Source organism: Hetaerina americana, unplaced genomic scaffold, assembly GCF_022747635.1.
Source record: "Hetaerina americana unplaced genomic scaffold, ioHetAmer1.1.p SCAF_1, whole genome shotgun sequence".
Classification (NCBI taxonomy): domain Eukaryota; kingdom Metazoa; phylum Arthropoda; class Insecta; order Odonata; family Calopterygidae; genus Hetaerina; species Hetaerina americana.
In genome coordinates, this window is record NW_027286069.1 from 38829947 (window position 1) to 38857755 (window position 27809).

Here is a 27809-nt window from a genome sequence, read left to right on the forward strand (position 1 = left end):
TAATAAAAAATTTAATATATCCAAACCAGGTACAGGTATAACAATATAACAGTTCAACAATAAAAATAAATGGAATGCCCAAATAAATGTATAACAGCTGTACAACCATGTCATGCCATACAAAAATTTTCATTTTCCCTATTCCCACCTTTCATTGGGATACATATTCTGTGATGGTTGACAAACCTGAAGAAGATATGGAATACTCATAGCTTTGATTCAACCTTCATCAAAACTCGAAACTTTTGGAGCAACATTATGTTTCCTTTCACTTTTAATTTTCCCTTCATAAATGCAATCTGTGGATTTGCCTTCCCCATTGCCTGAAACAAATATTTAATGCATTAGAATAATCCTGAGGAAATTAATTTTCTTTATTGTTTCCCCATAAAAAAAGAGAACACAAGTCTAAGAAAGTACTCCTTTGGCTACACCACAAGTGTGCTTTATTACATTTGGCCAAGTGGTGAATTTAATATTCTTGGTTATTTTATCAGTGTTTTCCAAAAAAATATCAAGATTCCATTTAAGAATTTCTCTTAAATATTTCCAATCCTACCCATGAGTCATCTATCAAAAGTGCCATATACCAATTTACTACTTACGCTCTGGTAAAATTATGCACAATGTCTTGTTTTTATTATTATATATATTATGTTTAATGTTAAAATGTGTGCATTTCCACTAGTTAATTTTTGATCTCAGTCAAGGCAATGAAATCCTCTTTTCTTATTAAGAGAGGACAATAATGCCTGCACTTAAACTGTATGGGAAGTTTTGAATACTGGTTCACAGCAATTTCATCTGCCATTCTTGAAAAACAAACTGATTTGTAACCTAGATGAAAATTTAAAAGTTAAGCTACCATGAAAAAGCCAATGAAACTTACAATATCCACCCAGTCTGTATCTTCCACAGTCACTGTGCAATTGGCTTTCCCTTCCTTGGGTTCTCCTTTATAAACATCCTTCTTTTTTAGATCAACAGCTATACAAAATAAAATTTGAATTAGTAACGCAGATGCGGTTTGAGTATCAAATCAAAAACATTTTTTGCAGTTTTACATTCGCAGTATTTGGATGATATCAGTTTTACTCAATACTTGATATTTCTTAGAATACAACAAAGCACACATTACCTAAAATACTTGACACCTTGTACATATAATTATAAAAGCTATACTTTTTTCGGGTTTTTTCTTAAATCAGGCTTGCTTGACTTTCCATACATTGAAAGGAGAGTTCAGCAGAGGAATATTTCCTTACCAATCTGTTAATTTTTTTAACCATATGATACTTCACATATCTCAACAATTTGAAATATGAAGAATATACTGTTAAAAATTTGATTAAAATGCTCAACAAGGGTTGGCTTCGAAATTAAATGCACAATAGTTTTGATAGCATTTGTCTGATAAAAAATTACTCTCCTTAAAGCAGTGATATAGCACAATTTTTAACACTTCTTGCATCTACTTGATATTGTACAATATTGGCAAAATTCAACTATGTCAGCCCCTATAGAAAACCATTAACCTCACCACTAAAGGAATACAGATAATTTTACTGGGCTGAAAATTGTAAAACACTCCCTTTGCTCAAAACAGCTTGAGAGTATTAATAATTTGTTGGCATAATTAAAACAAAATCTAAAGAACACTCTAGTCCACTTTGAATAGAACTTTCATTTTTTATGAATCTGATACGTACTAAATTTGATTATATGCACTCCATTAAATAAAGCATAAATAATTATCTAATTCCTGCCTTTCTGAAAATACATAGTGATAAGCCTCATGTCAATAAAAGATCAGCTGATAGACTTAAATACAACAGATTACAAATTATAATAATATGGTTTCAGTTACCACACTATAATTATCTATTAGAAGCTACCACTTTCCAAATTTTAGAGTCGTATAAAAAAAATATCCAAAAGTTATTAAGACCCTTCTTTCATTTGTAAATAATAATATATTTGTTTAAAAATGCATTTTTAATAAATATCCATACCCTTCCACGGACAAATTTAAGTGCAGGAGCAGATGTGATGGTTCCTGATTTTTTTATTTAATATATAATATAAAATTACACACATCATTTGTCAGTGATATTGATCATACAATGACTACAAAAAAAATAAAGTGCTAAAATAAACTTACTCCATGTCCCAGCCACTTTTCCATCCTTTGTTATGTTGAAAACGAAAATTGCATCCAATTTCACTTTGTCTGGTTCTGCTTCCATTTGTGATTTTATTGCATCAAATATGATATCACTCATCAAGCTTGAAGAAACATTTCGCAAACGGACAGAAGATTTAATTTCATGTAGATCCACATAAGCACCTGTAAAAAATTATTCAGTTGCAATTTATTTACAGTTTTTCTTATCAACCCATGACCCATTTCCTTAAAATGCTTTCTTGCCTTTGCATGCCTTGTACTGACATATACATTAACCACAAATCTCCAGAAATATATATACATCATATGAAGCCAATGAGGCAACGAACATTGCAAGATATTTCTTTTTCTAAATTTTAAAAGAGGGAAAAGGGATAATTCAATCAACTCATTTAACTCAAAGATAAAAAAGGTATTCAATAATGATTCATGAAATTACAACTCCGAAAACTATAATGCCACTACATTATCACAGATACACATTTTTTAAGTGTTCTTGTACATCGAATACAATAGGAAATTAAGTAGTGTTTGTGGTAAGTCACTAGTTAATGATTTAAAAAAAAAATCTTTCTATTGACATGAGAGGTAAAAGCTTTGGCAATAGTGAACATTACTTGATACCTGTGTACACAGAAAATCAAATTTACATGCTCATCATTAATTGCAGTTGAACTGTCATTTTATAGTTTAAATATGAAAAATGGTGTATCAACACAAATATATCAAAATTTAGATAGAAAATATATCTACATTTTAGTTGCAACATAAAATACACCAGAAACTTTGAGTAAAATGCCAATATTTTTTGCTTTAACTCATTCATATTTGGGTGAGAAGAATCAAGGGAATAAATATTGGAGATCCTTCACTAACAACAATGTCTCATTTGTAAGACATTTTGAAAAGGTTGCCTGTTTTGGATCTTAAAAAACTGTGTGGGGCAGATTTTAAAAATTTGCAAGGCACTAAATTAAGAAGTACCTACTTCAAATTTACTTCCCATAAAAAATCAACTCACTACTCAAATGGGTTAATTAGACACAGGACTTGGATAATGCACCATTACTCAATACCAATGAGAATGGAACAATACAAATGACAGGAAAATTCAAGGAAGTCAGTATAGTCAACTAATGAAATGTAATAGTAAGCTTTCTCAGTGGTTTTGAAACAACTTGAAGAGGGGAGGATTAGAGATAGGGAAGTCAAAGAGGGGAGAATATAAGGGAGATTTGGGAAAGGGTCATTAGGAATCCCTAGTATGCATTATCATTTACTAAGCACAGTTTAAATGCATTGCCATCTTTTGCACCACATAAAAGCTATTATGCAAAACTTAAAGGGATATCAGATAGTCCTGTCATGTACATGCCATTTACTATTGCTTCTATGGACTTGAAGGTTTAGGTACGTGGCATATACATATATGACCAACTTCCTTTCTGATCCTACTATCCAACTTAAAAGGAACATAATTTATCACGGCTGATGGTACAGACTGTACAACACACAATGTATGTATCCTATTACATTACAAATCAAAGAAAAATTAAGGACAAACCTGTAATGACAATGTTATTTGTTTCCAGCACTGTGGTTTGAAAATGAATTCTTGTACCATTCTTCCACATTGATGTTTTTAGGGTTTGACCTGGAAACACTGGTTTTGCAAATCGTGCCTATTTAAAAGAAATCATGATTTTTTCCTAGTTAATTCTCAATGATAACTTTATTTGTATGTACAGCAGATTTGAATTCATAGAGCATAAGCTGCACTTTGTACCTTGAACGCCTTGAAGAGGGAAGAATCATTACCAGCAAAAGTCATTAAAACGTGTCTTACAGAGAAGCCAAGAGAACATAAACCATGAAGAATTGGTCGCTCAAAACCACCTATTGCAGCAAATGATGGATCTATATGCAGAGGATTTCGGTCCCCACAGAGTCTGTAAAGAGTAGCCTACACAAGGCATTTAGAGAATTAATTTAAAATTAAACATTTTCATCCAAATTATAACATAATTAAGAATCAACCATAATTTTATGCAAAGTTAGCACTCGTTGTGTACATAACTAAACATTTCATTCAGTAACCTTCATTAAACAATTGAAATTTACATATCATGCCAACAGATAATGAATACCAATCTCAAAATTTACAAATATGAAGTTTTGAATACATATTTGATGTAATAGTCTAGGAAAATTATATATGATGCATAAAATTTCTCGGGTATAATTTAACTTCCTCAAGTATATTGACTTATGGAAGCTCATTGCAGTTACCTGATTAAGTGATGTTTGTTGGCTCATTTCAGCATCAGGCGCTCTTGATGGCGCATCAACTGTGGCAATTGCCTTGTGAGAGCTTCTCTTCCCACCAAAGTTCCCAGCTCCAACAATAAAAACTGTCATTTGAGCATAAGCAATTTTTTCTCCGTTTTCATCATGGGTAACCACTGTGAATAATAAAAGAGATTTTATTATTTTTTGCTGGCCTCTACAGGATTTATACTCAAAAGGATTAACATATGTGGAAATACTATTTTAACCAACTACTGTCTAAACATATGCCTTCCTAGTTTGTTTTACTAAGGAGAAATAATGTAAGATTAATAACAGGTGGAAGACACAGAGTGAGGATATGAAATGTTTACCAAAGAAGGGTGAAATGGGTGCATTATAAAGGAAGGTGAAAGATCCATCAAATCGTAAGATGGCAAAATCCATTCAAGCAATCATAGATTAGTCAGGAAAATTATTAATGAACCAGGAAAGCTTCAAATGAGATTGAAAGAATATACAGAGGGACTACATGGTTTAGTAGCTCAGCAAGTATAGACAGAGAATATGATGTAGATGAGGATAGCTTAGGTCTAGGCATACTTGATGGTGAGATGGAAAGGGTATTAGTGGCATTGGAATCTAATAAGGCTGTGGGGGTTGATAACATTTCCGTTTAACTACTTAAATGTTAAGGAAAATGGGGGATGAAGAGTTTTCACGGGCCAATTCTTAGCATTTATGGTGGAGGAATTAGATCAGAAGATATAGTCAGATCAGTACTACTGAGTTCTTATCCCAAAATAGGGAAAGGCAAACCATATATGAGAATTACAGAACAATAGGTTGGATTTCACACATAGGTAAGGTGGTACTCAAGATAACCACTAAAGGGATGGAGAGGAAGGTAAATGATCAATTGGGTGATGAAAAGGTAAGATTCAGAAAGGGGAGCAGTAATAAGGTCACTAATGAAGAGGAACATATTAAAAAATCACAACGTATTTCTTTGTTTTGTAGATTTCTAGTGGGCATTTGATAGCTTAAATTATATCGAATTAATGAATTTATAGCAGAAAACAGGATCAGATAAGAGAGATAGGTGACCTGAACATGTCTCAGACAACTGAAATGCTGGTAGAAGATGATGAGTCGGGATGGGCAGTGTTAGACAGAGGAGTAATACACGGGTGTATTATATAAATATTGTACCGCAACAATGATTGATATGATAAATATTGATTGATATGATAAACACTGATTGATATGATAAACATTGATTGATATCAGACAGTTTTCTTAATTAAAGCATTAGATATGTACTTGTCTTGGCTAAACCTATGATTTATCCTAGATCATTTAAATAGTTGAACAAATTTAAGAGAATTAATCTTCATTTTTATTCAAGTCAAGTAATGGAAACTTAAAAAGAGACTTATGGGATGCATCAGCACATTATACTAACTTAACATAAACCAAATGCAATCTAACCCAATAACATAAATAAACTTGCATACCATCAACCAGAACAACTGCTCCAGATCCTTTGTCTAATACATCAGCCACACTGCACTTGGAAATTACCTTTCCATAAGTAGGAGTAACTTTCTTGTACAACTCCAAGTACTGCTCTCCATGAAGAAGCTGTAACAATGCAACAAAGAGAGTATATGTATTTACACATTTACTCGAAACACGTTAATTCCACAATTTACTTCGAAGTGTAAGTCAATGGCTTTGAAATGCACATGGAAGCGGAGAAAAGTCAAAATTGTAAATTTGTATCCTCCTTAAATTCACGTACTGTAAATATACCACTGAGACAGGTGTGATAAATTATAAGTATATTTATAAATAATGTGAGTTATTAAAAAAAATTATTTATTTCACATTAATCTCAATATGGTACTTCGGCCTTTACATCGCACTTTTAACAATGGTATAAAATAAAAACAATTTCAGATACCCAAGCCCTAGATGGAGAAAAACCCATCCAGGTAGGAATCGAACCAGCAATCTCTTGGTTGAGGTAGCTGATTCAATTCCTGCCTGGGGACGAAGCGAGGACTTAACCCCGCCCCCACCAGGGCATTTTCATTTCAAAATAAATGTCATCATATTCTACTGCTTGCTGACTCCTAAAGTAAAATACTGGAGACATATCATCATTGGTATCTCTTGAGGTCGAACTCCTAATTCACATATTGAGAGTGTTTCATCCAATATGCCATAACAACGTCCTCCTGTTGACATTTGGAATACAACAACCTGGAAATTCCTTCTGATTACAATAATTAATGCTGGAAATGAAGTCAGAAACCATGCAATAGTAATTTAGCATATATCTTTAATCTGAGAAAGGAAAGTAATATTTTATCATAAATTTATACGTTAAGGCAATGGAAACCTGGTACTTAATTGTATTGTTAAGTCTCAACTTTAGGTATTCATAACAAACACTAAAATATGTTTGGTGATGTGTTTGATAGCTTATTTATGAATTTGCTCAAAAAATTCTCAAGGATATCCTTTGGCACGTTTCGATCAAATCAGTGACTTTTCTTGAAAACAGAATCTGTTACCTTGGTCCTCAATTTTCTAACATTCAAAAAAATATTTTATGAGCATGAATCCAAAAATGCTTTCCAAAAATTAATCTTTGATGAACAATAAGTCCCTTTGCCCTCGGGCAATGACTTATTCAAAATTCAGATTACTTTTTCCAAAAACATTGAAATTTTGAGGGACATAATAACATCAGTAAATACAAATTTTATTCTGGAAAACCCATGCAGAAAGACACTTTCTGGTCCCCCTGCCCTACCCCATTTGAATTTGATGACAACTAATGAATTATATCTATATCCATTATTTATATTAGTTTTGGGTTCAAATACATACAAGATGAATTTTCACAGGACAAGGTACTTCCAGAATGCACCATGCTATCAACAGCAGCATATCAGTTATTGGTAATAATCACAAAACCCAAACCTCATGGCAGACGTCCTTCTAAGTAGTACATGCTAAACAGTTCATTCTAAATTCTGACATTTTCTTCAAGTACATAAATACTAACTAGTTACAAACCCTTTTACTGTACCACAATACAACATATACACAGGTACGTAAATGGTATTAAATAATGACTCACCTTAGTAAAATCCAATTCCTTTCCTGGAATGGCATTAGCTATTATGCCGGATGATGTTGCAGATACTTGTCCAGGAAGGATCCAGAAAGTAGGCAAAGCACCAAAATTCTCTGAATTTTCATACAGATAACGGAAATTGCTCTCTTCAGTTATACTAGCACCAACTGTTTAAAAATATAAGCATATGATTTTTACTGAGTAAGTCATTATTTATACTCTACACTATTCATTATAAAAGTTGCTCACCACCAAGCGCATATAATATAAGGTCCTTATCATTTACTTCATACACTCCTTCCACTATTTCATCCTAAAATGAACGATTTCATATAAATAATAAATCATATTGATATTCTACATAGAGAATTTGTTATTTTATAACAGAAAAAAGATTAAGCTATTTTTATAACCTCAGTTCCTCCTTCGCCGGGCTGCCTTGATCTTAAGTCTTCCAAACCTTGCATGATAGAACCTGTATCTTCCTGTGAGAAATAAAAAGAAAAATAAATAATACCCCTTCGCCAGAATGGGTGTTGGTAACAAACAATTTAGCACACATAATTAATCCAGCTCATTACGCTTATGTAATTTCTATACCTGAATAGAATCCAGGTGAATGGTAGATGACATATCTGTAACTTTATCCCAGGAATCACGTACATCTTCTATTGTGACACCATCAGTTATATGTTTTCTCAATACCTTCCCTTTAGATCTCACCAAATGATCTACAACACAATAATAAATTATTCACTTGGTTATTATAAAAATACTGTTATTCCATTGGTTATGTCATTGGTTGTAATGCATATTACAAATGATATTAAAAATGACAAAATTATTTATTTTCAAAATCTTTACCACATCATGTAAAAATTCACCTTTATGAGTCCAGTAAATATCTTTTTTTATTTCCCCTTTATTGCCCGGAGACCTGGAGAGGAATATCACTGGGTAAGCTACCCTACACCACTGGAAAATTGGTTTCCCTGGATTGGGCTCATGCACATTTCTTAATTAGAGTCATGAACTGCACACAAAGAAGCTCCAGAAGGATGGCTTTTGGCATGCCTGTTAACAAGTGCTTTCAATCTTTGAATACTTGCAGGGATGAAATATTTTACATCAGAGAGCTTTAATGTCTAAAGAGCATCTCTATTATGAGCAAAATCAGCTAACCTCATTTTCTGAACCTACCAATTTGCTAAAAGGAAGAATTAATTGTATTTCCCTGTCTATTAACAGATGTTCAGGGCAGAATATAATTCTCTGCCAAGGTGGATTTTCATTTACATAAAAATAGCCATGGATAGCTTAATGAAGTGGCAATTAATACCTTTTGGTAATTCAACAAATCCAAGGATAAGATAGCTTGCCCCACATTTTTACCTTTTTCATTTCTTCATAACTTCTACTGGCATTCATTCTGTGAAAGAAAACCTACTCTCTTTCTTCATCTACCCAACTTACAGAACATTCTCCCACATATCGTTGCTTTCAACATTACACAATCTCTCAATATTTCTTCCACCCACTTTTGCTACCTTCTTATGTTTCCACTGAGCAACCCACTTTCTTCTTCCAGCACATTTAAATCTTGCCATTAGTCTTCCTCTCGGTGCCAATCATCTTCTCAATTTTTATGCATACCCATTTCTCAAAAACCTCCAATTGAAGATCATCCCCAAGTATCAAATACCAAGTTTCGGGTCTATATATTGCTACGACTTATATTTATGCAATCCTATGCTGCTAGAATAATAAACGTCTGATTGTTTGATCATTTACAAATCTTTTTTTTCATAACATTACTGACCTGTCATAATTCTGTTCTTCCTGTAAACATTTCTTTCACCAATGCAATTATTCTAACTTCCCCATTATTATTCCCATTTTCCTTTAAAACAACACCCAAACATGAGAACAACTCCACCAGTTCTAATTTTGTTGTTTCCCACTTTACTTTTTGACTTAGATTTCCTAATTCTCGGGAATCTCATTACTTCTTCATTTCTATGGCTAATCTTCATCCCATATTAAAGCACTGAATTGTGAAATAAACTGTTGAACTGCAATCCTATGCTGCTAGAATAATAAACGTCTGATTGCTTGATCATTTACAAATCTGACCTGACCACCCACTTCCATTACCAGCGCAAGATCTTTACATGCCACCCTTAATGTTTCCATAGAATATATGTTAAAATGTACTGGCAATAATGGGCAGTACTGTCTCACTCAACTGTTTATCACTGCTTATCACAATTCTCCCTCAGCTACCCTTACTTGTGCCAATTGATTCATGTACAAGTCTCAAATAAATTGTCAATAATTCCAGTTTCCTCCAATATTTCCTTTAATTCTACCTGTTCAACACAACACAATCAAACACCTCAAAATCCACAAAGCACACAAAGACATCCTGAATATATATACGAGGGTCATCCGGAAAGTAGTACCCGTTCGTGAAATAAAGACACAAAAGTAAATATTAACAAACATAAAAAATTTTATTTGAAAGAGGATACTTTAAACTACTTCTCAACATAATCTCCAAGCAAATTAAGGCATTTGTCATAACGTGTGACAAGTTTCTGTATTCCTGCTGCATAGTCCTTCGCCGCCAGCTCATTGAGATACGCGAGGGACCCATCTTGCACAAATTTTTGCATAATGCAGATGGTGTTTAACAATTTCATGAACAATTGTTCGAGAAACATTGGGAAAATGCTCACAGATGTCATCAATTGTGACGCGCCGATCGTTCCTCACGAATTCGTCAACTGAGCTCACCAGTTGGTCTGTAATGACAGACGGTCTCCCCGAACGCTCATCGTCGTGTGTGTTCCCCCTCCCCATGTTGAAGTTGCGACACCACCGCCGAACAGACGACTCGTCCATTACATTGTCTCCATACACCTCCTTTAATTGGCGATGAATATCACATGGGCGAACGTTTCTTGCATTGAGGAATTTAATCACTGCCCTCACTTCACAACTGGCGGCGTTCTCAATTTTTTTAAACATTGTAAACAATCACAGAAACAACACAGGCAATGCTAGCGTCACGCAACTTGGCTCAGAGAAGGCAGACAAGCCACTGAAGCTATCTGACCTCGTCCAGCGGCTACTCGCGTTGTCAGCACTTCATGCGGCACGAACGGGTACTACTTTCCGGATGACCCTCGTATATTTAATGTCCCTTTCTACTCATGTTCTTATTTTCTGCAATGGCATCACTTATTCCTCTCCCCCACCTAAACTTAAATCTTTGACTAGGTAGCTGTTTGCCCTATTATGCAGCCTTCTATTGATAGTTCTCAAAACAAACTATGCTTATGTGTGTGAAATTAATCTAAACATCCTAAATTCCTTTCACACTACCAAATCCTGAAAATTCTCACTGTATAATGCTCAAACTTCTCCATCCCTGAAAATTCTTGATCAGCCTCTCACTGCTCTCTCTATCATATTCCCTTGGTCCGACAAGCAACTCAATTAAGTTAATTATTTAGCTTCCTGCACTTTCTTCTCCCCATTTCTGTGTTAACATTCCTCCATTACCTTCTATCATCCATACTTTTAAGCATCTTGCCTGTGATTCAAGAATTCTTGATTCTCTTAGCTTACACCATTCCTACTGTTTCCTTTGTTTCTCTTTTTTTGCAGTTTTTTAATCCAATCACCTTTCTCAAACTATATTCATTCCCCTATCCCCATTTAACTGTGGTATTTTTAACTATAATACAGGTTTCAGAGTACATATTTAGTTAGGATCAAGTGTGGGCTAAATGAAGCAATACTTAAGGAGTGGCCTGTGGTTGTATTTGAAGCAAGTGCTAATAATCATTATCCAACCCTTTCTCCAGATGAACTTGATTACTTTCTTTCCACCCACATTCCTAATTCCTAAACCACACACTCCTCCCTCTTTCCCAATTCGAACATTGTCAATGCCTAGGTAGCTTAATTGAATAAAGCACTTAAGGCTGGATATCAAGGGATCTGGGTTCAGATCCCTCCATATTTCTTCCCATATATCCTCACTTCTATGATCAATAAGCTTCAATGCTTTATTTCAGAAAAAGAAAATTGTACTCACACTTAGCAGCCCATCCTGCCGCTGACCCAATGATACAGCCGTTATCTGTGCTTGACTCATGACAGAGCCAGGCAACAACTGGAGCAATGAGGTCAGGTTTCAACTGCTCAAAAAATTCTAGAAAATTGAGTCAAGGAAACAAATGGCATTAAAGATTACCACTTATGCACGAAACAATTTTGTACCAGTCATTCACTGATTATGTGCGCAACTTCTTGTTCAATTTGTACAACCTCACCCACCTGGAGGCATAATGTCTTCCGTCAACCTCGAAGCTGCCGTTGGAACAATAACATTACAATGGATATTGTTCTTATTTCCTTCTATTGCAATTGTGTTAGCCAAACCAACAAGGCCCATTTTTGCAGCACTTAAGTAGAAAAACAATCACCAGATCAGGAAATGATTTTTCAAATTTAATACTATGCTTAAGTCTCATTGAAACCTGGGTAATTTTTGTGATATGGCAAATATTATCCTACTCATCATAAGATCCACTCATACATATATTGTATTTGAAGAACAAAATCCATTATTTATGCTACATTTAACAGAAATTATTTATGCCAATGAGTCATTACACAATGTAGACTTGGGGACCCACAAGCTATAAATAAGGTAGATTTGACAATGTCATTTATCAGAGAATAGGTGCTAATATCGAAAAAATTATAAATAGGTTTACCTATAGTTGGCTTGGCCAAAATTGCCATATAAACCAGATGCAGAAGATGTCATAATTATTCTGCCAAATTTCTGTTTGCGAAAGTGAGGCCATGCTGCCTGAGTAGTAGCAAAGGATCCTTTTAGATGCACAGCCTGAATAGCATCTGTAAGAAGATATTAATTCTAGAATATACACACTTGTTAGGCATTTCATTATAGCATGACTTCTGCTCCTTGCATTTCTAGAAATAGAATAGATTTTCCTGATACAAGCCACAATAATATAGCCATTGTAGTTCATCTAACCATGCAAGGAACTGGATATACTATTTAAATGATAATAGGTGCACTTCTGGGCTTTGACAAGGAGAACTTCATACACTTTAAGAACAGAGTTGTTGCATCATTGGCAGTTGCTAAACATATTTATGAAAAAATACCCCACCATTTCAAAATATAGCTTTTAAAACTTATTGAACATTTTAATTGAATGCCAAAGATCAACAAATATGAAAGCACAAATATGAATTTCTTACCAACAAACTTGATAACAGTAACAGTGCAATTCAACTTAATTCCAAAATTTAAAAAAACACTAATCCAAATATTATGTATATTCCAAGGGAGCATATTCCTTGTCTTAGTCCTACAGTTCACACTACCTACTCCCCTGCCCCTCCTCACAAACTGCTTATAGCATACATCCTGTATTTCCTCTTCCTTATCACTTTTTCAATGTCATTCTCTCAAAATATTTTTTCCTGATTTTATTGGTTTTGGATGGACTCAAATGTACAAGAATACATTACCTTGCCTCTCACAACAAAGCACAACCTGACAACCCATACTACATTAAGTCTCTCCTCAATATCTCATATTTCCTTCCTACCTTTATTCCGTCCATCCCTATCATCCTAATCCTTTCCCTTCCCCATTTGCCTGACATTCTCCCCTCTATCACAGTCTTCAACATCCCATTGCCAATTAAAGCAAGTATTTTCTACCACTGATATAATGAGCACCACCACAGCAAAATGATGCATTTTTAAGTGGGGGTGAAATGCAGAGGCAAACAAAATTGATGACTTACAGCTCTTTCTTCACAACTGAATTCCTTCAAGGGTGTGTGATAACCAGCCTGATACACGCCTATATACTCTTTTGATGGTGACTGCATTCTCAATACACAAATTTTAAAAGAAATCCCTGTAGAGGTCAGAACTACTACAAATGATTCAAAAGAGAACAGTGGTGCAAATATCAAGGGTGATTATTTTCACATCATTATTCTGGAATAAACTCAGATGACAACATTTATAATCTTGAATCATAAGTGGGAAAATAAATATAATGTAAATGAAATGAAAAAGGTAGCATGGAACAATACAATATGTTTTCTCCACTGTATAATTTGAAAATTAGTAATACAATTTATTTGGAGGTTTCTCTCCCCTTTCAAAGAATTAAGGGCCACTATACACTTTGGTAATGATTATTTTCAACCATCACTAAGCAATTGATCACTGCTATATAATTTTTTATGACAACTCATTCATTGAAAGTCAGAGAAGATATGAAACATCCCTCTCCTTAACCACTTTCCTAAATGCAGTTTATACCACCCACTACTATATTGATGCATCTTTAGATATTAGAAGGTAGTTATTGACAGAGATCAAACAAGGCAATGACTGCACATCTGCTCATTCACTTTTACATGGCCCTAGATCCAGCCAAGGTAAATAAGTAACAAGTCTGTTCCAATGCTTGCAGCCAATATTATAAACAAGTTCTTACAGGGGCATAAAGTGGAGGAAAAAAGTGACAATAATTTTCAGAAATGGCTATGTTTAATTAATTAAATTGAAAAAGTAACAAGACCAAAAATGGATATTTTCAGCCCTGTCTGGAAGGGGAACATAAGTACAAATCCAATGTCAGCAAATGGTTATCTCATACCACATTTAAAGATATCAATTTTATACATACCCCAATCACTGTTGCTTATTCTTGGGAAGGAACGATCCCGTAAAATCCCTGCATTGTTTATCAATATGTCAATACGTCCAAAGTTGTCTAATGCTGTTTGAATTATCTTCTGCCCTTCTTCAACTGAATGGTAATCACCGACTGCTTTGCCACCTTTTAAGAAAATGAAAATCATAATTCATTAAAAACAATTAGAACCAACTACCCATTCATATGTGCTTAACATCACTAAGCAATCAACACTTCTACTGCATGCCAATAAGTGCATGTGCTTCACTCACTTTCATAGAACTGAACACAATAATAACAGATTTCATTGGCAAGTTTTTCAAAAATTACAGTTACCCTGTACAGCTCATATACATGTATACAGTACATGTCAACTATGAGCTTATTGCACCTCATTATCATAGCCTTTCAATACTTTTACTGGAAAGCCAGGGACGTCATTACTAAAGAAAAGGTCATATTGCTGAGCTCACATACAAAGAAGTGCTCACGCCACAAAGAGCTCACATACCCATCAGATCAGATACTCAACTGGAAAATCATAAATAAGCCAAACAAAAAGATCACTTGAGGGGAAGGAAGTGGATTTTTAGCCTTCAAGAAGGAACAATCAATCAAAAAGTTCCAATAAATGATGCACAGCCTTCTTCCTCCTGGGTGGTTTTGTCTCACCAAAAAATCATTGACTTTTAAAACTCCAAGGACAGGGGTGAAGCTACTTTTCATGAAGTAAAACCATACAGTAATAGCCCCAAAAGAATGCCTTAACTGTGCGTTTTCTTCACATTAATTTCCAAGCATAAATCCCAACATTGGGTGGAAATTTATCAATTTTATTGCATGGAAAAGGATATTTTAATGCAGCACTCAAATTATATATTCCATTGATCCCTCCCTCTGGACTAAAACCTTGATGAAGTGGAAGGCTTGCATGTTTCAATGATAAATAAATCTGTGCTAGTGACAGAGATAATAATTGCTCTTGGTAGAGTCACGACGCCAAATAGATGGAATTGTTGGGGCCAGATGAAAGGTGGTCCCTGCAGCATCATATTAGTGAGCTGCATTAGTGACTGTCCCTGATGGAATGGACATTTAGGTGTTGGGGCATGCAAATTAGAAGCAATATTGAGGAAGGCAACAGGAAAGCATCTCAATTAATGACCTCACGATACGATGATGGACAGAGATCAGATTATTTATGTTCCGGCAACTCGGGGAGACGGCTATTTTTTTTACTTTTGCCTATGGTGTACATTCAAAGCCAAAATAACTCAACGACTAATAAATTAAGTGGCTAACTACGCGGATGGAATGTTTACCTTTGGCTCTTATTTCATTAACAACAGCGTCAGCTGCAACAGTACTTCTTCCTTGACCATCCCTCGCCCCTCCCAAGTCATTCACGACAACCGAACAACCACGATCTGCTAGTAGAAGTGCATACGCTCGTCCAAGACCTAATATACAGGAAGGATGAGATAACAGCTATGAATTCAAGACAATAACTTCTAATAAGTTGCATTTTTCAATGTTTCCGGATTATTGCACCACATTGCAATCAAATAATCTTTCATTAATCATGTACCGTAATCTAAAAATTCACAAAATGTAAGGAACTCGGCCACTTATTAGTCCTTACCAGCACCCGAACCAGTAACTACGGCCACACGTCCGTCGAACCTTAACTTTTCATCTAACATATTAGTTATTTATTTTCATTCACCATAGACAATACACAGCTCCAGTTCATATGCAATGTTATTAGAATATTTGTATTTCGCCACCGTCCGACCTATCTGATCTGTACCAAATTCGTGCCTGACTTACGGATCTCGATAGTCAATTTGAGATAAAAAATGAGAATGATAAAGTTCAGAGATTTATCAGATAAATTGTATAATTTCTGTAGTTAGTGTAATGTAGAGGTGTTATATTGGCCTTTCACCATCGGGAGACCAGCTACTGAGATTATTTTTGGGCTTCAATTGTTGTGGTATCAAGATGTGAAACTGCTGTGTCACTAACGATAGTTCTTATCTCCTCTTTCATAAAAACTGATAATTAAAGTTAGTGTGTGAGGGGATTCATAATGGCACTTCTTCACGAAGTGATCCTGCAATTTGATCAATTTTTATGATTGCAATGCGAAGAAATAATCATTTGGGCGAGGTTAATTTAGTATGCGTAGATAGGTTCTCTAGGAACCGAGCGATGGGGCACTGTACGGGCGTACTGGTGTTCTGCGCTATGTATACATGGAAATCCTCCCCTATGTGCTTTGAATAGATGAAATGGGGTTTAGATCATTGTTGTCTGAAGTTAACTCGCTTGATTGATTAGGTGACCCTTGTCACTACCACAACCGTCAATCAGCTTGAGTTGGTACCGCCATTCCCATCGTTATTATAATTACATATTCTTTCTTACACACTATTTAGGGCGACAAAAAATGAAACACGCAGCACATTAAAATGAAAACTGGAGTACATCATCAAGACAGAAAGTCTTTAATTGTCTTTTGACTTTCCCTCCGTGAGACATACCTTTCAGTTTTGGGGGAAGGTAGTTGCAAATACGAGCATAAAGAAACTGGAAAACGAGGAAATTAGTAGAGCAGTTAGTTAGAAAGATATTAGGATTTTCCTTGTTTAGCGTAATGCGAATAATTTCAAAGATCTGAAAAAGGTTTTGGCACGTTCAATATCTAGACTTAAAACATCAGTTACTATATTTCACTCAACCTTCCTCTTTCTCAAAAATCAATATAAACTGGTTCACATTGGTTCTTATACCATACCTATCAAACTGATTTTCTAAAACCTTCAGCAATGATATCCCTTTGACCGACTGGCTAACTCAAGCGTGATCATCTGCGAACCTAATGTTACGAGTACTCCTCTGATTTTAATCCCGATTTACAGTACTTTCCATACCTTTTATCTTCCATGCATACTTGAAAAGCATGGATGACAAGGAAGGTACCCATCTCACCCCTCTTCCTAACATAGCCCTTCACTCTTCATTCATCACTCATACCTGAGCAACTTGAGACATGTTGTGGACGGTTCTGATGAAATCTTTGGGTCAAATTCCTCCCTCATAAATGCCATGAATTAGCCCATAAAATTCTCCTTCATACAATTTCCAAAACCCCTAAGTAGTTTCACCCGGATATCATGTTCTTATGGCCATATTTGATTTCATTTTCCTTAATGCTATCAAGTATGCCTGACCCTATGCTATTTCCATCTTTCCTGGTGCAGTTGATAACTTTCTTGAGGCATGTATAAGTGTGTATAGATTTGCTCCTCTTACTTCCTGATGAGTGCTGCCACTTTCCTTAACACAACACCTATATTAGGCTTCCTTCAGGGAAATCCATAATTTCCTTGTTCTTTGAAAGGTTGTTTCCACTTCCCCCAGTCACTTCTGTTTTGCAATAGTTAAAGATTCTAAATCAGCTCAAACTTCTAATCTAAAACGTCTAAATAATTAATTAAACATTAGGTCGAGCAATCAGTGTTGGACCATCTGAAATGGGCTGAGCCTACCATGCAGTACAAGTTAATAAATTGTCGGAAATCCTGTTGCCAAACTTGGAATGTGTAATCATAGTTAAAGCATTTAATGAAATTCCTGGTACAACCTATGATGTTCAGAAAGTTCATGGAAAAAAATGGAGTAAGCTTCTTCCCCTTGCATTCTTAGAGCTATTTTTTCCCTAAACATTGCCTCAATACACTAATGTTATATTCACCATATACATTGATTTTTTTCAAACTAATTTGTGAAACATTTTCTTTAGGACTAGTGAAAAATTACATCCATTACTCATGCATCTCTTTCACTTTGGAAGAAAATTGAAAATCAACTAAATGAAGAAGAGGTACTGCAATCCAGCAGAGATGAACTTCAATTTGTAATGAAAAATGCAACTATGTGTTAAAATATAAAAAGTGCCCACAGTCAATTTGATTTGGTGAGCATGTTTGTTTTTACAAGTCAATGAGGTAGGCAAATTCTGAAAAGAAAAAAACAGGTGCAAGTGGGACCATATCTCCTTAAGCCTCACTCCTTGCTGTCTAGCACTCTTCTGCATTGTTTCCATTCTTAATCATAGTGAAAATTCTATAAATTTAAGGTCATCTAAGAATGAGTGACAGAAAGGAACTGATTCCGAACAAAATTAACTTCCAATCACTGATGCAAATCATGTGAATATGAGAAACAATTTACCTGCCAAGAAATAAATGCAAGATACAGTGAAAACTCAAATTTTGTGGTGACAGGAAACTGTAAAACTGAAGAATTGTGAAAAATATTTTAAAAGTGTATTTTCATGTTTCATAAATGATTATATCTACATATTGTCGCGGATTGATTACTCACAAAATGAAGAACATAAGCCAACAATTTATTGACCTAAGGAGATGCATATAATTTATATACATATATATAGACATTGCAATGAAAATTTTTATATGTAGCTTTCCACTATGATCTCTCATTCATATATTAAAAGTTGTAGTCTCCATTTCTGGAAAAACACTTAGTAAGGAAATAATGGCAATGGAATTTTCCATTAATTTAATATAACCATAGATAAAATAAGTGGACGTAAGTGCTGGTACCAGGTTAAATCATGGGCACCTAGTTTAACCCAAACTGTGTAATTATTTTGTTGGAAGAGCTACCTGGGAAACTAGAGGCAAAACCAGGAAAAGAACTAAATCCTGAAGTGTGAATTTCACATACTGTTGGGCTTAGTACAAAGTGAGGTTCACCCTATTGTTTGTAACTGTGGTTTTATAGATTTAATGTAGTCAAAATACCAATGCCATTAATTCATCAGACTTTCTATCCATAATAACAAAAACAATTTCAATGGCATCAAAGGTGGCAGGTACAATGGAATAATAAAAGTTCTCATAATCATTTGGATTGGGTGTGTGCGATTCAATGAGGTGGGCAAGACACCAAAAAAAGTCAGGAGCAAGTGGGGCCAAGGTCTCCTTGTATTCCACTCCTTGATTGTATTTAATCTTGGGTACTTAGAAGTTCTTTGTAATTTTATATTGCACATCTATAAACCTTGCACAAAGGTTACTATAAAGGTTTAAGCAGAAATAAGAAATGAACCCTGAAGAAATTTTGACTAAAATTAAGCCATTTGTGTGTTAACCAAAATTGAATTGATGGTGAAATGGATATTTATATAAAAAATATCAGCATGTTAACAAAGATGAGGGATAGGAAGTAGTATGCACACTATATCATGTGCCATTCTTGAAAACCAAACAAGAACGACACACTAGATCAGGAGTTTCAAATAGAGAAATGGTTATGAGCACCCAGGTCATAAAAAATGATTGATTCATTTGTTTGTGAACCAAAAAGTGTTCAAAATGATTTACAGGGTTAGAAAAAGGACACATTTAGAAGAATTAAACCACTATCCCTTAATATTGTACCTTTACCCAGATTTGAAATTATTTGAAATTGATTCAAGGATGATTTTGTAGCACTCATAAAAAAAATCCAAGACATTCTGTAAACTTCTGGTCGACAGTCACCTTGCTGCACTTTTCCCAGGTACCAGTAGAGACAGAATTGCACCACCTAATGCACCAAGCTGTGCCTGTTTTGTTGCTTGAGTTAACACTTTCCTGAATAATGAAAATTATGCAAATTATAAAATCATACAACATAATGGGCAATGCAATAAAAGATGGACTAACTGTTGGAATTTTATTGATATATTTATATTATGATACAAATGGCATACTTACTAACATGCCCAAAATACAACTCAGACAAAATCATTCCAAGTAGGAAAATAATATTCATGGAACTTACAAACATAATTCAGACAGATGTAACTTTTTCATGAATAAATACATGTCTTCCAGATACATGCCAATAACTGAAAATCTTTAAAAAACCTACTTCAATGAATAATTATACATACCATATTCTAACGAATATGAGACAAAAAGCCAATGACATTTTTCCAGAGGAAAAATTTTTAAATAATAGGATAGAAAAATAATTTATCCTGGAACAGGAATGATCAAATTCCAACAATTCCTTGGAATGCCCTGGTTATTTATGACTTCATTCCTAGCCCAGACAATCTTTTAAACCAAATACAAATCATTCAATAACCATTGTAGAAGTTTTCAAATTTAAATTCAATTTTGTTTAAATAAATACAATACTTACACTACAATAGTCGTGAAAATGATTTAACTTTACTACTGTCAAAAGGTAATAAAAATATGACATTTGTACAATTGTGATTCGTTACACTCAGTGAAACTTCTTTAGCGCATATAAAGTGAATGATAAGAATATTCAAGCTATGGGTAAAATATCCATCAGTAACTTGATATTTGTACACAAGGCAATATACACATCAGTCAGAATCTAACAATGGTTACTTTCATCAAAAATACGATTTCTTCAAAAAATGTTTATATATTATGCTACAATTTGCCTCAATTTTAGAAAGCTAGCAAAATGCAGATAGAAAGCATTAAGCTATCAACAATAAGGGTGATTCATAGGTTGGTGTTTTACAATAAAGACAACATGGATGTTCAACAATATTGATATTCTATTTTTATACGGTGTCATAGAGAAGCAGAAGAGAATAAATAAATTGAAAAGATACAGAATCACTTCCACCAGACATGAACAGCATCCATTATTTTTTGCAAAGGAAGTTTCACTGTGTAACATAAATTTTCTTCAATCCAAAATTACACAATGAATGCCACTACATACAATTTTTAGTATTATATCCTTTTTGGTAAATCATAATGAGGAATCAAATTAAAACATTGCTTCTGCCATCTCGACAGAGGAAAACTAAAAGTATGTAATGAATGAAATAACTTCGTGAGGTACAGGTAAGGAAGATCATGAGCTTAGGTGATCAAGCAACTCTCCGTGAGTATACTGGCCATCCATTACATGATATCAATGCCAAAACTGTAGCAAAGTCATTCTACGGTTATTATCACATTTCTGGAAAGAGGGGAATCAATGAATCTGTAGATACCATTGAATAAGAAAAAGGAAAAGGTGATAGTCATTGAAATCGTAATATATAAAATCAGTACATGGAAAATTTGGAAACAGATGTAGCAAATTAAGATGAAAATGAATCCAAACTAGCAGGATAAGAAATGAAAGAGTGAGGGAAGATAATATAATCATTATAGCTAACACACTGGAATTAACAATCCACATTCTAAAAACATGAATGAGGTTAAGGTTTGTGCTAAGGACAAAAAGCTTAGAATTAACAATATCAGTGCAAAAAAATAGAATTTTGAAAGAAAAAACAATTATTCTGCTCTAACATAACTGAATAATCCACTTCCGTCATAAGCACATGATAACACTTTTGCAGCGTTCACCAAACAGTATCTCAGTGGAAGTGCACAAAATTCAGAGAGCATTTATGTGGATACATAGGAAAAAGACATAACAAAAGCAAAATACAGAAAAAGAAAAACACCTTGGAAGTATTTCAAGATCGCGACAAGTTTAATGCTAGACTGACCATACACTTAAAACAAAAAAGAACAGGAATGGTAGATCATCTTTCCCTAATCTCCGTTACTCACTTCAAAGTAGTATTGTTGTTTTCACACTCCTATTTATTTATATTTCAAACACTGGATTACACAGTAGTCACAACGGGAGATGCTTTTTGCCCTTAATCCTATTGATCAAGTTGCAAATCTTCAAGGCAGGTCCCAATTTTAGGCCCATGTATTTCATCATCATGTCGGAGTTGAGCAACAAAAGAGCCTTGCCATCAATTTCCTAAAAATATGTAAATTGAAACAATTAAGTTATTATTCATGGGAATAGTAAGTAACACATCAGCAAAATGATTATTTAATGCACTTGGGAGATGTTTTGTTTACCAGGATTCTTTTAATTCGGACTAGTCTCATTAAATTTTCATTATTCCAAGAAAGCATATGGTTTTAATATTGGGATTAAAATGAGTTGTGCCAAGAGTAGCAAATGATAATGCCCATCAAAACTGTTGGGATGCTTGGAATTGGTGTAATCATGAATTGTGGATGAGGGAAATGAATGTACATATCTAAGAGTGCAAGTCTAGTTCTCTTCATCCATTATTTTAATTTTAACATTTGGTATTTAATAACTTATTTGGAGGTGAAGTAACCTAAGACCCCTAATTCTCTTCCTCATATTTTATCCCAAGTTCTTTGGTGATTGAAGACTCTTAACCTAGTTTCTCTAATAACTCTGTAATACTTGCTTTCTAATAACTGGTTCTCCCTTAATCGCCATAAAATTCCATGTTTAATACTTCCTTCAATGATCCTAACAATGAATCCCAACAACTCCAAGACCTATGAAAATAGTGACCAAGTTCTGTGACACTCTTTTCAACTTTTAACTGTCGCTAATTGAATATTATGGAGAAACAAGGAATTTCGAGAATAAATAAATCGACACTGTGCTTAAGGGTGTACAAAAAGGTTTGAGGCCCTATAACTTTCCATGGGGCTAATTATGAGAAAACATTACCTATTTAATAAAGGCCAAACATTTTCAAGGCAAGATAAATTAAAATATGATTTAAATTTGGTTACAACTGATAACCTTTTTATTCCCGTGCTCTCATATATCACTATGCTCTTTTTAGAGAACCTATACAAAAGCTTACTCCTTTTGGTGACATTTAAGGAATGAACAGTAGTGCTAGTTATTTCATGGCACTGGGATTTCTGATGACAGAACATCCCATGATGAGCTATCCTGAAATAAATCTAGTTAGCTCTGAGATGGGTTCAACTAATAAACTAACAGCCCAGCAGGTAACAAAGATTATGACAAATCTTGTTTGCATAAAATACAGACCACAGAAATTTTTTATGTTACGTTCCATAAATTTCTAGTATTATCCAGATGGGTTGCAGCACTGTACAAACAATGCACGAAGTGTAAGCTAAAGAGAGCTATGTTGGAAAAAAACTAAGTATGCATATAATGCTATGTAATTGAGAGAAAAAAGTTGTAGTATTTAGGGGAGGCGATCGACAGCCGAGGTCATTTGCACTATATGGAATGGACAGGAAAGGATGAAGGGTGTAGAGAAACCCGGCGTCGGCATTAGCCTACTCTTTACGAAAGGCGCCAAGGAGTCCGCAGCTTAACGTCCCATCCGATGGACGGCATACTCCCTCAAAGTGCCCTTCACAAAGCACCTCAAGTATGGATCGAGATATCTCTGAAAAATATTCAACACTGCCGGGATTTAACCCTCTAGGTGGGAAGCCAGTACATTAGCCCCTGCACCATCTCAATCCCCAAGAGAAAGGATGACTTGAAAAATGTGAAAAGGGGTATTACCCATCACAAAAAAACATTTGGGGGCTCATAAAACTTACATGTTTTCGAAAGAGATCTGCGTGGACACCTAGTCCTGGATCTGAAAACCCAATGTGCTGAATGACCTCCTCAATAGACCATTCCAGGGGGTCAGGAGGCAACTTTGGCAGGATTGGTCCTTCAGACTGAGTAGTAGAAGTTGCCGCTTCCAGCTCTGTACACAATACAAGGAATTTTTTCTGAAATCTATCTATCTAAATATTAAAAACAAAAGAAATACACACGTGTGTACATGCGATTCTGTATTTTTATATATATATATGTTTATGTATGTATACATGGAAGTATGTGTATATGTATATAAGTATATGTATGTATATGTGTATGTACGAGGCATATTCATAAAGTATGGGCGTATGTTTATATTTAAATATTGGCGCTTCAGAACACAGTTTTACTCCTGCAGCGCCATCTACTGATTCATTGAGAAGCTATAGCAGCATTTGCTTTGCTTCAGAAGTTGTTTGCTTGTCCATGTATGCAAACAACAATGTCCTCGACAATCGTTGATCCCACCAGCTGTGAAGTGCTTTCTGTCATTCGATTCTTGTATGCAAAAGGATTGTCGGCTGCTGAAATTCATTGGGAGTTATGCCTAGTTTAAGGACCTACAGTTATGAATGAAGGAAAGGTCAGACAATGGTGCCGTGATTTTAAAAATGGACGAACAAATGTCCATGACTAAGAGCGAAGTGGCAGGCGCAGTATTGTGACTGATGAAATTGTTTCCCAAGAGGAACAAAAACTGCGATGTGATCGTCGAATGACAAGTAAAGGCCTGGCTGAACAATTTCCTCAACTTGGACACACGACTGTCTACAATACTGTTACAGAAAACCTCGGATCCCACAAATTGTGTTCAAGGTGCGTACTGAAAATGCATACCAACCACCCCAGAGAGCAAAGAATGTCCAGTAGACGAGAGTTTTTGGGCCGTTACCAACAAGATCGGGATGACTTGTTTTCTTGCACTGCTACCGGGGACAAGATGTGGATATCCTACATCAATCCAGATTCTAAACAGCAATTGACGCAGTGGCAACACTCATATTCACCAAAACCGAAAAAGTTTAAGCAAACTCCGTACACTAGTCGAAAATTGATGGCTACTGTTTTTTTGGGACATAAACAGTGCTTTTACTGGATTTTATGGAACGTGGGAAAACAATTACAGCTGATGTTTACGGTGGAATGCTCAACAAACACACGTGCGATTCAAAACAAACAACACAGGAAACTGTCATCTGGCGTAACTCTCCTCCATGATAATGCACGTCCTCACACTACTACCAAAACCATTAAGAAAATTCAGGATTTTCATTGGGAACCCTTTGTACACCCACCGTACAGTCCTGACCAGGCACCTAGCAACTACTTCCTCTTCTTGCACTTGAAACAGCGGCTCGGTGGAAAACATTTCGAAACCGAAGAGGAACTCAAGAACGGCGTTGTCAATTGGTTCAACTCTCAGGCGGCGAGCTTCTATGCAGAAGGGTTAAAGAAGCAGGTGCAGCAGGACGAAAAATGCTTAGAAGTGAATGGCAATTATTTAAAGAAGTGAAGTAGGTTTGCAGCTAAATATAAGTGCCAATAAAATGTGTTTCATATGAGTATATTTTTTCCCGAGACCAAACGACCCTTACTTTATGAACATGCCTCATATGTATGTGTATGTGAAAATAAGTAAATAAATAAATAAATAAATAAATAAATATATATATATATATATATATATATATATATATATATACGTACGTATGTATGCATGTATATATATCAGGTTCGATTCCCAGACAAGCCTTTCCGGGGACCTGCAGTTCTACCCAAAGTATGTGATTTTTTGGGTGTGTGTGTGTGTGTGTGTATGTATGAATGTATTTATGTATATATACACATACCATTTATATATATACATACACACACATATCATAAAAAAACCATGAACACATTAATCAACCGAAAGGTCGATTCGGTAGGCGATGGTGGAGTTGACCCAGGACTGAGCCCGACGGCATGTTAAATTTACACATTAGGGTAGGGGGGTCAGTTCCTTTCCCTGTGTCGATTTGGTTTCCCAGGAAGATCTGGTACCCAAAAAAATAGCTTGGGTGGAGCCGCAGGAGGCCTGAGAGGCTTGCGCGTGAATCAAACCCCAGCCCTGCGGTCAGTAGTCCAACGCTCTACCCCTGGACTAACACAACCCACATATGTATTAATATATAAATAAACCAAACCAAAGTTGAAGTTGAAGCATATACAATCCATTGAGAATATAATTGCAGATATAAATTACAGATTCAGGTGTGATATAGTGGAACTGTTCCATAAAAACAGAGACAAAGGCTATTACAATTTTCCACTTAATAAAGATTGATTTCCAACTAGTTTCGATGCACTGCATCATTTTCAAGTGGATTTGAAAATGATGTAGGGCAGCAAAACTAGTCAGATGTAAATCTTTATTAAGTAGAAAATTGTAATAGTCTTCATCTCTGGTATAATTGCAGGTGTTCCTGGAAGGAAATACCCGATAGTAATTGGGTTTTAATGCAATGGTAAATGAAGGAAGAGATGGTAGTGAGGTTTACAAACAATGAATCATCATGAGGAGAGAGTAATTGAGATCTGCTGTAGAGAGGGTTTAATCATAACAAACACATAATTTAAACATTACTGTAGATGTAAGTTTACATGTAAAATGCCCTGGAATTCGGAAAGATATTAGCTAGATTATGATATAACTATGCAAATACAGGGTGCGGCAACAACTTCTTTTTTCAAATGCAAAACACTTTCAAAAAAGGAAGTTTGTTGCTGTACCCTGTATGTAAGAAAATTATTCACAAAAAGTGTTAGGCATGGTGGAGAAAGAGAAAAGACTGTTGGAAGAATTCCAAAAGAGACAGGAAAGATGGGATACTTAGCTTTTTGAATGGTTTGCTTTGTTAGGAGAGGTAAGGAAATGTATTGTTTACCATAGTATACTTGTATTCTGTGTTCATCCAATTCCTATTTTAGTGGGTAGAATACCAATATTTATATATATATATATATATATATATATATATATATGTATATAATATATATATATATATATTATATATATAAATATTATATATATATAATATATATATAAATATTATATATATATATAATATATTATATATACATATATATATATATATATATATATATTTAATTATATATATCCGTAAAAACCACACAGACATTACTCCTTGAATCAAAATACTTTCTTTAAGAAATTAACAGGCATACAAAAATAATCCTATAAGAATTTTCAAAAAAAGTACTAACCAGGAGCTGACTTTCGAGGCTGTTTACAGGGAGGTGCAGCAACTGAAGAGGTTGGAGGATGAGAGTTTGTTGAAGTAGAAATTGCAGTGGCAGAGCCTGCACTTGCACATGGAGGATTGACTCTTAAGGTCGAATCCGTGCTCTCTGAAGACCATCTTCGCTTGGTGGTCTCAGAAGTAGCAGAGACTTCACTTGCAGTGGCAGACACAGGAAAATCTTCTGAGCGAAAGAAAAATACAACAATAATATTAGGAATTTTACACCTCAATGGGTGTTAAAGGAATTTATCAGTTGATGGAAAATATTATTTGATTTTCACTTTTTCTAATAGAAAAGATTTTATGTTCCACCAGCCCAAGCTTGGCACAATTATCGGGTACCCTACATACTTCTATATGTGAGAGTACTATAAAATACAAGTTTAAGTGTACCAACAGATCACACCTTGAAAACCAGTATTAGTTGAAAAGCAAATGATGCAAAAATTGAGATAGATACTAAGCCAAAAGGATTGACTTCATATGGTGTAGTCTTAAGAAAAGGCACAGCTTCCTTCTTAAAACAATACTTTATTTTGAAGTAGGTAGAATGAAAAAATTGTTTTTAATAAAAAATATCTAATGAATATTAAACTTCCAATTATTCAAATGATCAACTTT

General features: G+C 34.8%; 2 protein-coding genes across 3 annotated transcripts in view; both read right to left on the minus strand.

The window, feature by feature from the left end:
• Window positions 1–16403, minus strand: Mfe2 (peroxisomal Multifunctional enzyme type 2). The gene is made up of 17 exons (XM_071588521.1): window positions 16034–16403; window positions 15714–15851; window positions 14383–14535; window positions 12413–12557; window positions 11970–12097; window positions 11728–11844; window positions 8223–8353; window positions 8036–8107; window positions 7872–7935; window positions 7626–7789; window positions 5989–6115; window positions 4475–4647; window positions 3972–4148; window positions 3750–3867; window positions 2162–2347; window positions 890–987; window positions 1–323 (listed from the first exon to the last, which is right to left on the minus strand). Exons 1-17 carry the CDS (start codon window positions 16092–16094, stop codon window positions 207–209), a joined length of 2169 nt encoding a protein of 722 aa, XP_071444622.1. The 5' UTR covers window positions 16095–16403; the 3' UTR covers window positions 1–206.
• A 2463-nt stretch (window positions 16404–18866) lies between these two features.
• Window positions 18867–27809, minus strand: part of Scm (Polycomb protein Scm) — a 29685-nt gene continuing 20742 nt past the window's right edge. Inside the window, exons 12-15 of one of the 2 annotated variants that reach the window (XR_011701532.1) lie at window positions 27151–27369; window positions 23835–23989; window positions 22029–22230; window positions 18867–20060 (exon numbers count right to left, since the gene is read on the minus strand). Coding sequence is in view for 1 of the 2 variants with exons in the window: in XM_071588531.1 (XP_071444632.1) it covers window positions 22096–22230; window positions 23835–23989; window positions 27151–27369 (509 nt within the window). In the remaining variant the exon portion in view is untranslated. Of the gene's footprint in view, window positions 20061–20128; window positions 22231–23834; window positions 23990–27150; window positions 27370–27809 lie in introns of those variants that run through there. The other variant, XM_071588531.1, reaches the window with a different exon arrangement.